A 13,976-nucleotide genomic window follows, 5' to 3' on the forward strand; every position below is an offset into this window, starting at 1 on the left:
CACAGGCAGGAAGTTTGTCTGTGTACACAGTACACACAACCTCCGTCCGCACAGGCTGGGCAGCTGCAGCATCGTCCCTCTCCTGCCAGCGGCTGCCTTCTATTCCCCTGCACTCCGGTTACATAGCCCTCCCCTTCTACAGGCTTCAGCACAGGAGCTGAACACAACAAAAAGGTTAAACCTTTCAAACCCTGGTTTTCTACAGTGGGATGCAAAACAGTCAGTCTGTGTCATCACATGTCAGCATATTTGTGTCAGTGTCTGGGTTTCTGTGTTATGTCTCTAGATGTCAGCATCTGTCAGCATCAGTGTCTTTATGTGCAGTCTGTGTGTCAGCGTATCCATATGTATAGGCGTCTGTCAGTGTCCATGTGTCAACATATGTTTCTGTGTCAGCGTCCATGTATCAAATTGTCAGCGCCCATGTTTTAGGATCTGTCCATTTGTCATCATCTGTCTGTTTGTCGGCGTCTATGTGTCCATGCGTTAGCATCTGTCAGCATACAGTACTTCCTACCTGTATAGATTTTAGTGGGACAGGGATTTTTTTTGGGTACTTATGTAGTATCTGGGCTGCCGATTTTGTGATTGTATGCCTTATGCAGCCCACACACGCTCTGATGCCGGCGGTGCGATGCTGTACGATGGGGTGCGCGCTCCCGCGGCACCTCATCGTACAGTACAAAAAGTATGTGCTGCACATACTTTTTGTACTAGCTTTTTCTAGCACAGCATAGCATCGCATGCACATCATATGCACAAGGCATACGATGCGATGCTGTGTGTGCTAGTTAAGCCCACAACGCACGCTGGAATCGGCATACAATCAGATGCGATGCGATGCGATGCGATGCGATTTTCCATAGGATTCAATGTTAAGAAGGTCCTGTTCATTTCCCCACTATCCAAGTGGGCATAGAGTTGATTTTATACAGCGTGGCGAGCGCAGAGAGCCACCGAGCCCGAAGCGCGGCGAGCGAAGCGATCCCCGCGAGGGGACGCATATTTCTTAAAAAGTATTCTGTGTCCCCTCGCGGGGCTCGCTACGCTCGCCACGCTTCGGGCTCGGTGGCTCGCTACGCTCGCCACAGGTTTATATCCAACTCCATGCCCACTTGGATAGTGGGGAAAGGAAAAGGACCCCTTTTTCCCATTGAATTCTATGTAAAATGGACTCAGACCATTTTAACATTGAATCCTATGGAAAAATCTTGACCATCGCATCGCATACGATTTGGTCGCATGCGATGCGATCCGATCCGATTTCTAAATCGGACGCCCAGATACTACATAAGTACCTTTTTTTGTGACTTTCCCTCTGTCCCACCCAAGGGCAGCAATGTCCTGCGATGGGAAGAGGGGCAGTTGGGAGACTCCCTGTCACTCGGTGCTCTGCTTGGCAGAGCAGGGGTGAATAGACATTTTGCGCCTACACAGAGCATCTATATTTTTCTGGCGGCCGTGCGAATTAGTCGTACAGAAGTCTTAATTCGTGTACTGTAAAGGGCAGTATGATGTGTGGCCTATAGAGTAAGGAGCATAAGGTTGTGTGACATACAGAATAGGGTGCAATTTAATGCCGCCCGAGTTCAGTGTAGTGCGAGATATCCGCTGAATTCTGCCGTTTTTTTAAAGGGGAATTAACTTACAAGGCAAAACCATGCCTTGTAAGTTAATTCCCCTTTGAAAAACATCAGAATTCAGCGGACATCTCGCACTGCACTGAACTTAGGCGGAATTAAATTCCGGCCATAGTGTAAGGTGCATTTAGGTGTGTGGAGTGTAAGGTTAATGACGGCATGTGGCATACAGTGCAAGGGGCATTATGATGTGTGACGTAATGTTTAAGGGGCATGGGGGGGGGGGGGCGCCAGAAACTTTTTTGGCTGCATGCGATGCGATCAACGTGATTTTTCCGACCCAATCAAAAAATCTGGCACCCAGATATTACACAAGTACCTAAACCTGTTTGTTGATGATTGTGTACTGGAGCAATTACAAATGTCTTTAGTTATATATCATGCTGCTTTCCCACTGCAGAGCCGTTTAAAGTACCGGTATTTTTAAACGGTATTTAAAACGGAATTAGCATTCACATTGCACGAGATTACCGTTTAAGTACTATTCACATCACAGTGAACCGTTTAATGTGCTACTGCCTGTCTTTTTCATAACCCCCCCCTCCCCTGGTACCTTTCCTGGACCCCCCCTCCCTCCCCTGATCCCTGCCCTGCACCCCCCCTCCCTCCCCTGGTACCTGCCCTGCACCCCCCCCTCCCTCCCCTGGTACCTGCACTGCACCCACCCCCTCCCCTGGCACTTACCTGCGTGGGGGATCCGGGCAGTGGGGTCCGGCATGGGCACAGCACTTCAGGTCCCTCCCTGTGGCTGATGGATGCAGGGCAGTGGGGAGGCAGCGGGGTGGGGTCCATTTGGGATCCGGGCAGTCCCTGGGGCTGATGGTAACTAGTAGTTCCCACTATGCGCATATGTAATGAGCGGCTCATTTATATGCACGCACTCATTACATATGCGCATAGTGGGAACTAGTTGGTTTAATTGGTTTAGTTTTACTATATAAAATCAACTCCATGCGTAGTGGATAGTGGGTTTATGAAGAGGTAAAAAATCACATCGGATCGGCCGATATCGCATCCGATATATCGGCAGCCGTGAAACTAATCAAGTACCGCCATTGTACATCTCACCCCTTTCACAGCGCATGTTGAGCACTGCCACTGAGGTCCCAATCTGTGCATATCTCTAGCGAGTCCTGCTCATTAGATATGCACAGAGCGGGACAAGCTTGTGCTCACTATTGGCTGGGTCCTAAATACCATTTCAGACCCGTTGAGACTGCAAAAAAACATGTCTGAAATGGGTAGGACCCTGCTTTTTTACCGTTTCGAAATACTGTTTTTTTTTTTTTTGGGAAATGGTAAGTTTACAGTGGACCTTTCCGACCGCACATACAGTATTACCATTTTGAAATGATAAAAAAATGGCAAAATACCAGGTAATATGTGCGGTATGAAAGGGGCATTACACTGCAGCTACAGTAGAACAGTTTTGAAATGCCTAATAAATGGCAATATACCGTGTTATAGCTATGGCGTGAAAGTGGTATAACTTGCTTTTAATTAAATTGAACCAACATACTTCAACTGTATCATAATGAACTTTGTAGTCTAAAAAAAAATATTATACTGTACATACAATGTTTACTGATATAATATAGATTAGCAGCTAATCATAAAATCTGCTATGCATTAAAAGCCCACTTAAAAATGAAAGAAAATGTATAAATCTGTGACAAAAAATATAATAAAAATCTTACCAAGTGGTCTAATATTTTCTGTACGTTAGCATCCTATTGTGGCAAAATAAAATATGTTATAAACATTTTCATGATAAAAAGGCAAAAGTATCATAAAACATAAATGTTATATTAATATGACTTGCATCTCATGTAATAATCTCAGTAAATAATGTGACACATCATCATGATGTGTACTGTGTGGTCTTCTTATACAGAAAAAAGGGTACTTATGAGTTATCTGGGCGCCCGATTTTTTGATTGTATGCCTTAAGTTAAGGCATACAATCAGATGCGATGCGATGCGATATCGCATCGCATCGCATCGCATGCGACCATCGGATGCGATGACCCGATTTTTCCATAGGAATCAATGTTAAAATGGACAGAGTCCATTTTAACATGGAATTCAATGGGAAAAAGGGGTCCTCTTCATACCCCTACTATCCAAGTGGGCATGGAGTTGGATATAAACCTGTGGCGAGCGTAGCGAGCCACCGAGCCCGAAGCGTGGCGAGCGAAGCGAGCCCCGCGAGGGGACGGTATTCTATGTCCCCTCGCGGGGCTCGCTACGCTCGCCACGCTTCGGGCTCGGTGGCTCGCTACGCTCGCCACAGGTTTATATCCAACTCCATGCCCACTTGGATAGTAGGGGTATGAAAAGGACCCCTTTTTCCCATTGAATTCCATGTTAAAATGGACTCTGTCCATTTTAACATTGATTCCTATGGAAAAATCGGGTCATCGCATCGCATCCGATGGTCGCATGCGATGCGATGCGATGTGCCCGATCCGACCCGATTTAGAAATCGGGCGCCCGGATAACTCATAAGTACCGAAAAAAGCTGTTGCTCTGCTAGTGGGGGGTACATAGGCGTGCGCAGCACATTTTATTAGGGGGTGCACTGTCAAAGCGGTGTGCCTAGCACCACCTATTGGGCATGTCTAACACCGCCATTGGGTCTGTCTAACACCACCAATCAGGCGTGCACTCACTACAATATAAAACGTCTCTCAGCCACACCATTATATCCTGCCTATTTTGGTTTTAATCTTCTAATTACTCTGTGCAAATAAAGTCAAAATCATATCTGGATGACACAGATATGTAGTGATATGACAATGATGTAATACAATTAATAATGCAAAACATTGATTATAATAATGCAAAAAATTGATTGATGGGCGCTTATTTTGATGGAATACAAGTATAAAAAAGCAAAAGTCTTTGGTAAAAGGTATTGGTGGTATTACTAGCAGCCATAAGTGTGGGGGTGGGGGCACAGCATTAGGGGGTGCCTGCGCACCCTTACCACTCAATGTGCGCACGCCTATGATTACATCCTGCACACAAAATGTAGGGGCCAGGATCAAGGGGCCTTTTTTTGGTCAGGTCGGTGACATGTACGTACGGTCCGTCAAACCGTACTTTTTGAGTACGCTCACGGTGAGCTTAAGTCCACCCACAGAACAGCCACACGGACGGTCACAAACACTGACAATGGGGAGTGGCGTACACTTGAGTGTAGGTCACAGTGCACGGACGGATCTCGTCTGTTATCCCACTAATGCAGCCCATACACGGTCCGTTTTCGCTGGCTCCGTTTAGTACTATGCGATGCGCGCTCCCGCGCATCACATAGTACGGTACAAAAAGTATGTGCTGCACATACTTTTTGTACTAGGTACACATCACATCAGATCACAGTGCATGCACAAGGCATGCACTAGGGATGCGATCCGATGCGATGCGTGCTAATTAAGTGCCGAACGGATCCGTTAAACGGACCGTGTATGGGCACCTTAACACCTTCCGTATATCTGAGCGTACGCCACAGTGCACATAGCAGATATGAAAGTGCATAATGTAAGTTCTTGGGAAAAAATATACAGATTGTGTGCAAAATAGTGGCCATGGCCTTAGCACATTGCTCCACCATTGCAAGTAGATATTAAGTCCAAAAACATCATTTTTGCTCTTAGACGTGGTTTATGTGTCTTTTTAATAATAAAAAACTGGTATGTTTGTGTTACAGTGAAAAAGTTGACACGTTGACTTCTGTGAATTGAGTGTCCTGCTTTTAAAGTAGAAAAAAACTCTTTCTGAATGGGTGTAGATGGTTATAAAATAACTACCTTGACATATATAAGCAGGTATTAGAATGAATAATACCTAAAATTAAACCATAAAAACGCCCACATGCCGCCCACAATGACCGTAGCCTTGCGGACAGGTTTTTTCGCACAGAGAGACCCGTCCGTGAGCGGTGTGCGGTCGCCACACATGCGCATTGTGAAATATACGCATGCGCAGATGAAAAAAAAACCCGATCCGCCCATATACGGTCCCACCGTACCAAACAGAATAACCCCCAAAGTGTAGGAGCCAGACAAACCATAAATAGGGATATTGCATGCCGAAGGCGCACAGCAAAAATCGACACTGTACTGGCGGGGTAACAATGAGAAGCAAGTGATGCTGTACAAGTGTTTTTGTTGTTAGGATGATTTATTGTTAATAAGCTACATTATTTATAGAGGACACAGGAGAGTAATATGACAATAGAGCTGTTTGTACAAGTGAATACTTGTTTTCATATAACTAGAATAAAATATGGCTTTAACCTTAATATATTTGGTTTTATGGTTAAATCCAGAAGGGATGGTGCTCAGTGAGGGGTCAAGTCCAGTGAGGCCTTAAAGTTTTCACCTCTTTGGTGGTATCCTCTGCCATGTTGCTTGCAGCCTACTTGTTTCTGGCAGTCTACTGGTTGCTGGCTATTGCACATACTGTATGTCATTACATCCTGCACATGGTGCTTACACCCAACAGGGACACCACAAAGTGTGGAGAGGCTGCATTATAGCCTTTACTTGGTGCCCATTGCTGGTAATAACCATAACGCTATCTCCATCTAATGATGGCATAAGCAGTAGAATCACCCAAAGCTTTCATCTGTGTTTACTACTGTTAGCAATCATAAAACTGTGTGGAAGTCATAAACTCTAAAGGCCCATGCACGCTAGAAGATATGGAAGATGAAAGCTATTGGTGAACAATTCCTCTTGAGCTAATCATGAAAGATATCCTGCATACACACTGAAAGATTTTATGAAATACATGAAAGTTAAAAGACAGTCTTCTGAGACATTTCATTGACTGTACATTTCAATAATGGGCTACTGTGATACCCTGAAATTTAAATATAGGATTGGCATTCGTGGGAAGGTGTGCCTGTGTACTGCTGTATAATATCAAGCCATTGTAAAATATTTCATTTATTAATTTAAAGTTAATTAGAATGCTAACAGTGCCCATACACTTATGCAATCGTATGCAATGCAACATCTTATGGTGCCAAAAGTGTCCTCTTCCAGCACCTGATGTAGCATGCCATCTGCAATGGCACATCGGTTGTTGGAAGATGGCATGCAGCAGTAGAGTGCAGTGCTATGAAAATGGCTAGCAGGCGGCGGAAGTCATCGGCAATGGCAGAATTTGGAAAAAAAGTTGAACACACTGGGCAACCCTCTGATTGGCTGAGAGAACTCTCAACCAAACAGAGGCCTCACATTCAGGCAGCAACTGATTCGATGAGAGAGCTCTATGTCAGCTAATCAAAGGGCCGCCCAGCTTTTTAAACTTTTTTCAAATTCTGCCACTGCCACTGACTCCCGCCATCTGCTAGCGTTCCTTCACAGCACTACACTACACTGCAATCATCGCTCCCTCTGGCCCCCTACCCAAACTGACGCCAACAATAGCGCTCCATCTGCCCCCTGCCCGCCGATTGCTAAAAAACCACATGTGATTGCTTATACAATGCTATAAATATTATGTGCAGCACGTAATATCTATCAACACGATATTCGACTGGTGAGCCCACAATTGCATCAGAGGACCCATTTGATGTGTATACAATCCTTCAATTTATCACACAGATACAATCAAAATTGAAGGATTGTATGCAATATTGCCTTAGTGTATGGGCAGCATTACAGCGGGGCATAATGTGTCTCGGGCATTGTGTGGTGCAGCATATTGTGTAAGCGGCATACTGTGTCAGTGGTATTAGGTGCGTGTTATAATTAGTAATAAGCATTACTTTGTGTGGCATAATGTGTAAGGGCATAAGGTCCCCACTGGCACCCCATTCTGTGTGCAGTGTTGCAAATGGATGTTTACAGCTACATATCCATTTGCAAGGTCCTGTACAGAGGAAAAATCATTCAATGGTTACTCAATATCGAATGACTTCTCCACTGCATGCAGCCACGTTTATCTGGGTGCGCCCAGCATTCTTTGGCGCATGACCAGGAACAACTGTGTTAAGCTCCGGTGTAAGTGTGTGGCTGTGCTGCTGCCGCCATCTCTCCCTCTTTGGGGAGAGTTAGGAGGAGAGACAGCAACAGCACAGCAGAGGGAGATAGGGTGGGGGAGCCAGTGGAGGGGAGAGAGGGTGGAAGAGCATGGCTGCAGGTAAAGAAGGAGAAACAGTGGTGTGAGCAGAAGTAAAGATGGCAAAATCCCTCCAGAGAGCGGTGGGGGGAGAGGCGGCTGTGAAGCACGGGAGAGGTGGGGGTAGACGGCGGCAGAGATCCCCCTATCATGTTGTTCCCCACTGCATACACACATAACGATGTGCCGAACATCATTAAGGATATTGGGAGAATTGAGCTGCAGTGTCAGCAGATGCCGACACTCGTCAACAATGCGTGGGGGCGTGCAACAAGATAAGGCATACACAATAGAAAACATTGGCATCATCATTGCTCATTCATTTCTGAAAGATATAGTGCTAAAGGGGTAATAGCTCCTTCTTAAAAGAATCCCTAAATTAGTTACATCATGGGGATTATCTAGCAATGTTGGTACCCTTGTCTCAGAGATACTATCAGCCTCTATAATACTGGCAGAGAGCAGCTCCATCATCGTTCCTATGTGGATGGCTAACAACAGGAACAACACATGATAGAGAGTATTTAGCCTCTTTTGATACCATCCAGCATCCTGCCCCACACAAAGCTGTGATTGTCAGAGTTCAGAGAAAGGGCAAGATGTACTTAGCAATTGTGGTACATACTGCCTTATTGCATAGCCTTTACAATACTAATCGCATATGTTAGTACATATGGGATTAGTATTGCAAAGGACATGTCACAAATGAAGAATTGAACACTTGGAGGATCGTGGTGGATATAATGGCTGAGAATGAGAAAAGATATGTCCAAGAGAGGACATATAGAAGTCTCCCTGTGTGGGGCACAAGCCTTATGAAAAGCTATTAATTAAATAAAATTTCACTTTTAATGGATATGTATTAAAAAATTCCTCTAAATAAATGAGGAATATGGTACAATCGACATAGAACATGCAGATAGACGGACATAACGTAGACAACAACAGTTATTATTTACAATATAGTAAGAAAGCGGTGAGAATATTGGGGCTTTCTGAATATATGGTATCCCAGGATATCCGAATGTGGTTATAACAAGTGTTAAATGTTATCCTGGTTAAGATACAGTTCTAACAGTCTGGAATTCAAGTATAAGATAGGTGTGCAGGTCGGCTCATGCAGAGGGGAATCTTACATTAATAATTGCTCTAATAGCCATTTCCCTAGGATACATGAGCAAAACACACTAATTTACAACATCTGTCTGAGTCTTTATCTGTTAATTTGTAAGCAAAGATATAGGTGAGAAGTGGTAGCAAGCAATATAGGATGTCAGATCTTTACTATGTTGCAAAGTGGAGAATTGCAGAGAGAGTTTCTATAATGTAACAAATAATGTTTGCAATTTATGCACAGTTATTGACCTCTCTAAGTGGCACTTAATTTTTCAGAGTTAGAGGCAGTGGTGAGTATAGCAGATACTTGAGTTGTATGTGCACCCTGGGTGGCTGCTGCCTACGCATGTGCCCAGATTGGTTCAGTGAATGCGTAGTTGAGCGGACTCAGGATGCGTCACAAGTATAGTAGTTTTGATGTAGTATAGGTTTCTGCTGTTGCCACTGGTGACCTCCCCTGCTCTGTTGTCGAAAGGCAGAGCAGAGCAAAAAAGGGGGGTGGAAACCGCGGGAATGAGAGAACCTCAGAGAAGAAAAAAGGGGGGGGGAACACGGAGAATATAGGAAAGTTGGTTTACTGTGTTCCCTTGTAAAAAATGCTGCTGTCCCCTGTATACGGTTGGAAGTACTCCTTCGCAGTGAACAGGGGATGAGCGATTAAGCACAGGCAGTGTAACCGGTAAAAATACAGTAGTGGCCTCTGTGGTGATTATCGGTGCCCTTTGATGTCTGTCCTGTTATCTAATTGATATTGCAGGAAAAGCGTATAAGTGGCACTGTAAGATAACACCAATTTAGAGGACAGGTAAAAGATATAGTGGTTAAGGAATATCTGGACAGATGTGAAAGTCCAGTGCCACAAGAGAATAATTAGTTACTAACTGATGTTACAGTTATTGGATAGACAATCTCAGTGAGTGCTACAGTTTCTCTAGCAAATGACACTGTCTATGCTATCGACATTGGAGCAAATTAATTGTTGTAGCTAATGTTCCTTAAGTCCAGTGCCACAAGAGAATAATTAGTTACTAACTGATGTTACAGTTATTGGATAGACAATCTCAGTGAGTGCTACAGTTTCTCTAGCAAATGACACTGTCTATGCTATCGACATTGGAGCAAATTTGTGCTGATAATTGTTGTAGCTAATGTTCCTTTTGCACTGGTGAGTGCTTCTGATTGGTACTAGGATTGACACTATCAGGTTCACTTGTGTTTAAGCAGATTGAATAAAGACAGGTGCTGCTACTCTCGAGAAATACGTGTTAACATGTGCCACAGGCAAGACATATATTGGATTTTTCTATCAGAGATAGTAACAACATATATTCAAGTTTGCTAAACAAGTATATAGAAAATAGAATAGTGGAGCAGACCCTATCAGGGTACTGCTGACTTACGGACCGGGACTCAGTATAGTCAGTGGCGGGACCCGCTAATGAAAAAGTCTCCTGTCGGCTCTGTGCAAGCTGCACACGGTTGCTGGGGAAGCCGCAATGGGGGATTTTCAGCGTATTCTCCTATGTGGCTAAATCCTTAGCTGGAGGCTGTAAGGTTCCACCGGAGGCAGCAGGTGTATTCTCCACGCCAGTCCTCGAGGTGATTGCTGAACAGAGGGCTCAGGCAGATCATCAGACTGTTAGATGAACGGAACTCCCGCTCGTGCACAGCGGGAGTTAGGTTTATTCCAAGACGTACGTTTCACCAAACGAGGCTTTCTCAATTGGAATAAAGTTGGTCACAGGTTGGTCAGTTTTTAAATGTTAACTGACAAATTGCTGGAGGGAAGGGGGGGGGGGGGGTTTGGGAATCCATCATTATTAGATACGCAATTAATTTGCATGCGCTGAAGAGTTAATCAGCCAATAGAGGGCTGGTTGTATTAAATTAATTGAGATACGCAAAATGGTTGAACTGAGTAAAGCTGGGATGGGACAAGGGAATGAGGTAAAAATAAATCTGTTAATGATGCGCTTTTAGTTGCGTGCGCTGAGGAATTTGTCAGCCAGTAAAGGGCTGTTTGTATTAAATTACTTAAAGAACACTTAAAGTTGGAGCTGATAGAATTATGGATAAGGCTAGGGGACTGAAGTGGATATCAATGGTTAATTGGATGCGCATATGATTGCGTGCGCTAAAGAATGTGTCAGCCGATAAAGGGCTGTTTGTATTAAATTACTTAAAGAACACTTAAAGTTGGAGCTGATAGAATTGTGGATAAGGCAAGGGGACTGAGGTGGATATCAATGATTAATTGGATGCGCATATGATTGCGTGCGCTAAAGAATGTGTCAGCCGATAAAGGGCTGTTTGTATTAAATTGCTTAAAGTACATTTAACGTTTGAGCTAATAGGATCAGCGATGGGTCAAGTGGACTGTAGTAGATAAAATACTTGTTTGGATGCGCATATAGTTGCATGCGCTATAGAAATTGTCAGCCAATAAAGGGCTGTTGGTATTTAGTAAATAAGGTACGCATACGAGCTAAGTGGACCTGGAGTGGGACAGGGAGAATAAGGTGGCGATCCCATCTGATAGGATCAAACGGAAATGAGAGAAATGTATGCGAAACAAAATTGGTTGCAAATAAATAATTATATATACTAATAAAAGGTGTAAAATTGCCAAACCTCGTGTGGAGAAAGAATGAATGTAAGTCCCTATGTGGTGAAATAATAAAAAAAAACCTATATACTGGAGGACGATAGAATGTGTGAAAGTGATAAGGCGTGGGATAGATGTAAAGTGGATAATAATGAGAGTGAAATTATAATAGGGTGGAAGGTTATGTGAGAAATATGGGATAAATAGGGAATTGGTATTATATAAAGTATAATTACAATAGTAATAATGATACTGATTGTGAATGGATTGTTATGATAAGGTGAAAATGATTAATGAGAATATACGTGAATGTAAGATTGATAAATTGGGATAATGATAATAATATGACTAATAAATAAAAATGAAATATAAATAGAGATAGGAATAAAATAAAATAATATAATAAATAAAAATAAAAATAAATATAAAATAAATATAAAAATAAATAAAAATATAAATAATAATAATAATAATAATAACAATAATAATAATAAAAATAATAATAATAAAAATGAATGAAAATAAAACTAAATATAAAAATAAAAATAAATATAAATATAATAATAAAAATAAAATTAAAAATAAATATAAAAATAAAAATCTAAATACAAATAAATATAAATAAAATGAAATGAAAATAAAAATATAAATATAATAAAAATAAATATCAAAATAATAATAATAATAATAATAATAATAATAATAATAATAATAATAATAAAATAATAATAATAATAATAATAGGATGAAAATAAATATAAGTAAAATAGAAATGAATATGAAAATAATGATAATAAAAATAAATATAAATATAAAGATGAACATTAATATAAGTGAGAAATGAAAGTGATATGAATGTGAGTGGGTGTTACGGTGAAATAAGTGAAAGAACACGTGAAAAAACAAACATATACAAAAATATTATGGTGGTAGTGAGGACAAATGTGTGAGGTATATGAGTTAAATGTGTTCCAATGCAGGTGCATTGGAAAATGCTGGAGAAAAAGGGGGGGAAGGTAGAATGTCAAGAGAGATAAAAATGAGAATGGTGGATGCAGGTGGAATGAGGTGATATGCTTCTGTATTTTGTAAATCTAAGTTTTCAAGTGTCTAAAAAGACACTGTAGTTTATATATTCATTAAAGCCCTTGGGCGCAACTGTATTGAGTTTGAATGTCCACTGGCTCTCTCTTTTGAGGAGTTCTCTGGTGATGTCCCCACCTCTGATTCCCAAATGAACCTGTTCCAGTCCAAATGCCTTCAAGTTTCTGGGGGAGCATCCATGGTGCTTGTGAAAATGTCTGGCCACAGAGGTAATTTTCTTAAACTTAGTAAGATCTGATGTAGCATTACGTATGTTACTAATGTGTTCCAAAAGTCGTTGTTTAAATGGACGGGTTGTCATTCCTACGTATCTGAGATTGCACTCACATTCCAGGCAATATATGATGTTTTTAGTATTGCAATTGAAGAAGTGCTGGATTTGATATTTTTTGCTGTATCGGTCCTTCCCCCATGTTCTTTTGTCCATAAATGGGCAGGCCTTGCAGTGTCCACATGAAAAGGTACCAGTTACTTTTGGTTGTGGTGTTTTCTTTCTTGAGAAATGGCTTTTAACCAATTTGTCCTGTAGATTTGGTGCTCTGCGACAGCTGAGATTGGGTCTTTCGCCCAGTGTTTTTTTGAGGGTTTCGTCGTTGTGGAGAATGGGCCAGTGTCTCTGCAAAATGCTCTGGAGGTCTCGCCATTCATTGCAGAAATTGCTAATGAAGCGGATTGGTTGTGGGGTTTCCTTCTTTAGACTGTTGTTGGGGAAGATTAAAGTTTGTCTGTCCAGCCTTTTAGCATGGTATTTGGCATTCTTGATGTTATTCTTGCTATACCCTCTGCTGAGAAGTCTCTTGGTGAGTTCTTCACTCTTGATGTCGTATACTCTTTGATCTGTACAGTTCCTACGTAATCGTAAGAATTCGCCCTTGGGTAAGTTTTTGATGGTCGGTGGGAAGTGGGCACTCTTGTGATGAAGGAGGCTATTGTTGGAGGTCTCCTTTCTGTATAGTTTGGTCATGAGTCTCCCGTCTTCCTCCTTGTACAGTTGCAGGTCCAAGAATGTGACTTCTTGTTGGCTGAGTTCATATGTTAGCTTGATATTGAGGATATTGGTGTTAAGGATACGTATGAATGTTCGAAGGTCCTCCAGGTTACCATGCCAGATCATCAGAATGTCATCGATATACCTATACCAGCCAGTAATGTTGCTGGTATAGGTATCGTTGGCTTCACAGAAAACGCACTCCCTCTCCCACCACCCGAGGAACAGGTTGGCATAGGTGGGCGCACAATCCGCGCCCATCGCTGTTCCTCGGGTCTGGAGGAAGAAGGAGTCGTTAAATGTGAAGTAGTTCTTGCTCAACACGAAATTGAGGAGGTCCAGGAGAAAAGGATGGAATTCATTGGAACCCTCTGTTTCCAGAAAGAAT

The 13,976-nt window shown here is 42.3% G+C and overlaps 1 protein-coding gene across 1 annotated transcript in view; it reads right to left on the reverse strand.

Moving 5' to 3' along the window:
* The window catches only part of LOC146027287 (uncharacterized), a 163,015-nt gene that overhangs the window by 21,444 nt on the left and 127,595 nt on the right, over positions 1–13,976 (reverse strand). The window contains exon 8 of the mRNA XM_083158221.1: positions 3,338–3,370. Coding sequence (XP_083014347.1) covers positions 3,338–3,370 — 33 coding nt within the window. The remainder of the gene's footprint in view (positions 1–3,337; positions 3,371–13,976) is intronic.

This window comes from Crinia signifera, chromosome 8, assembly GCF_055691185.1.
Source record: "Crinia signifera chromosome 8, ASM5569118v1, whole genome shotgun sequence".
Lineage (NCBI taxonomy): Eukaryota > Metazoa > Chordata > Amphibia > Anura > Myobatrachidae > Crinia > Crinia signifera.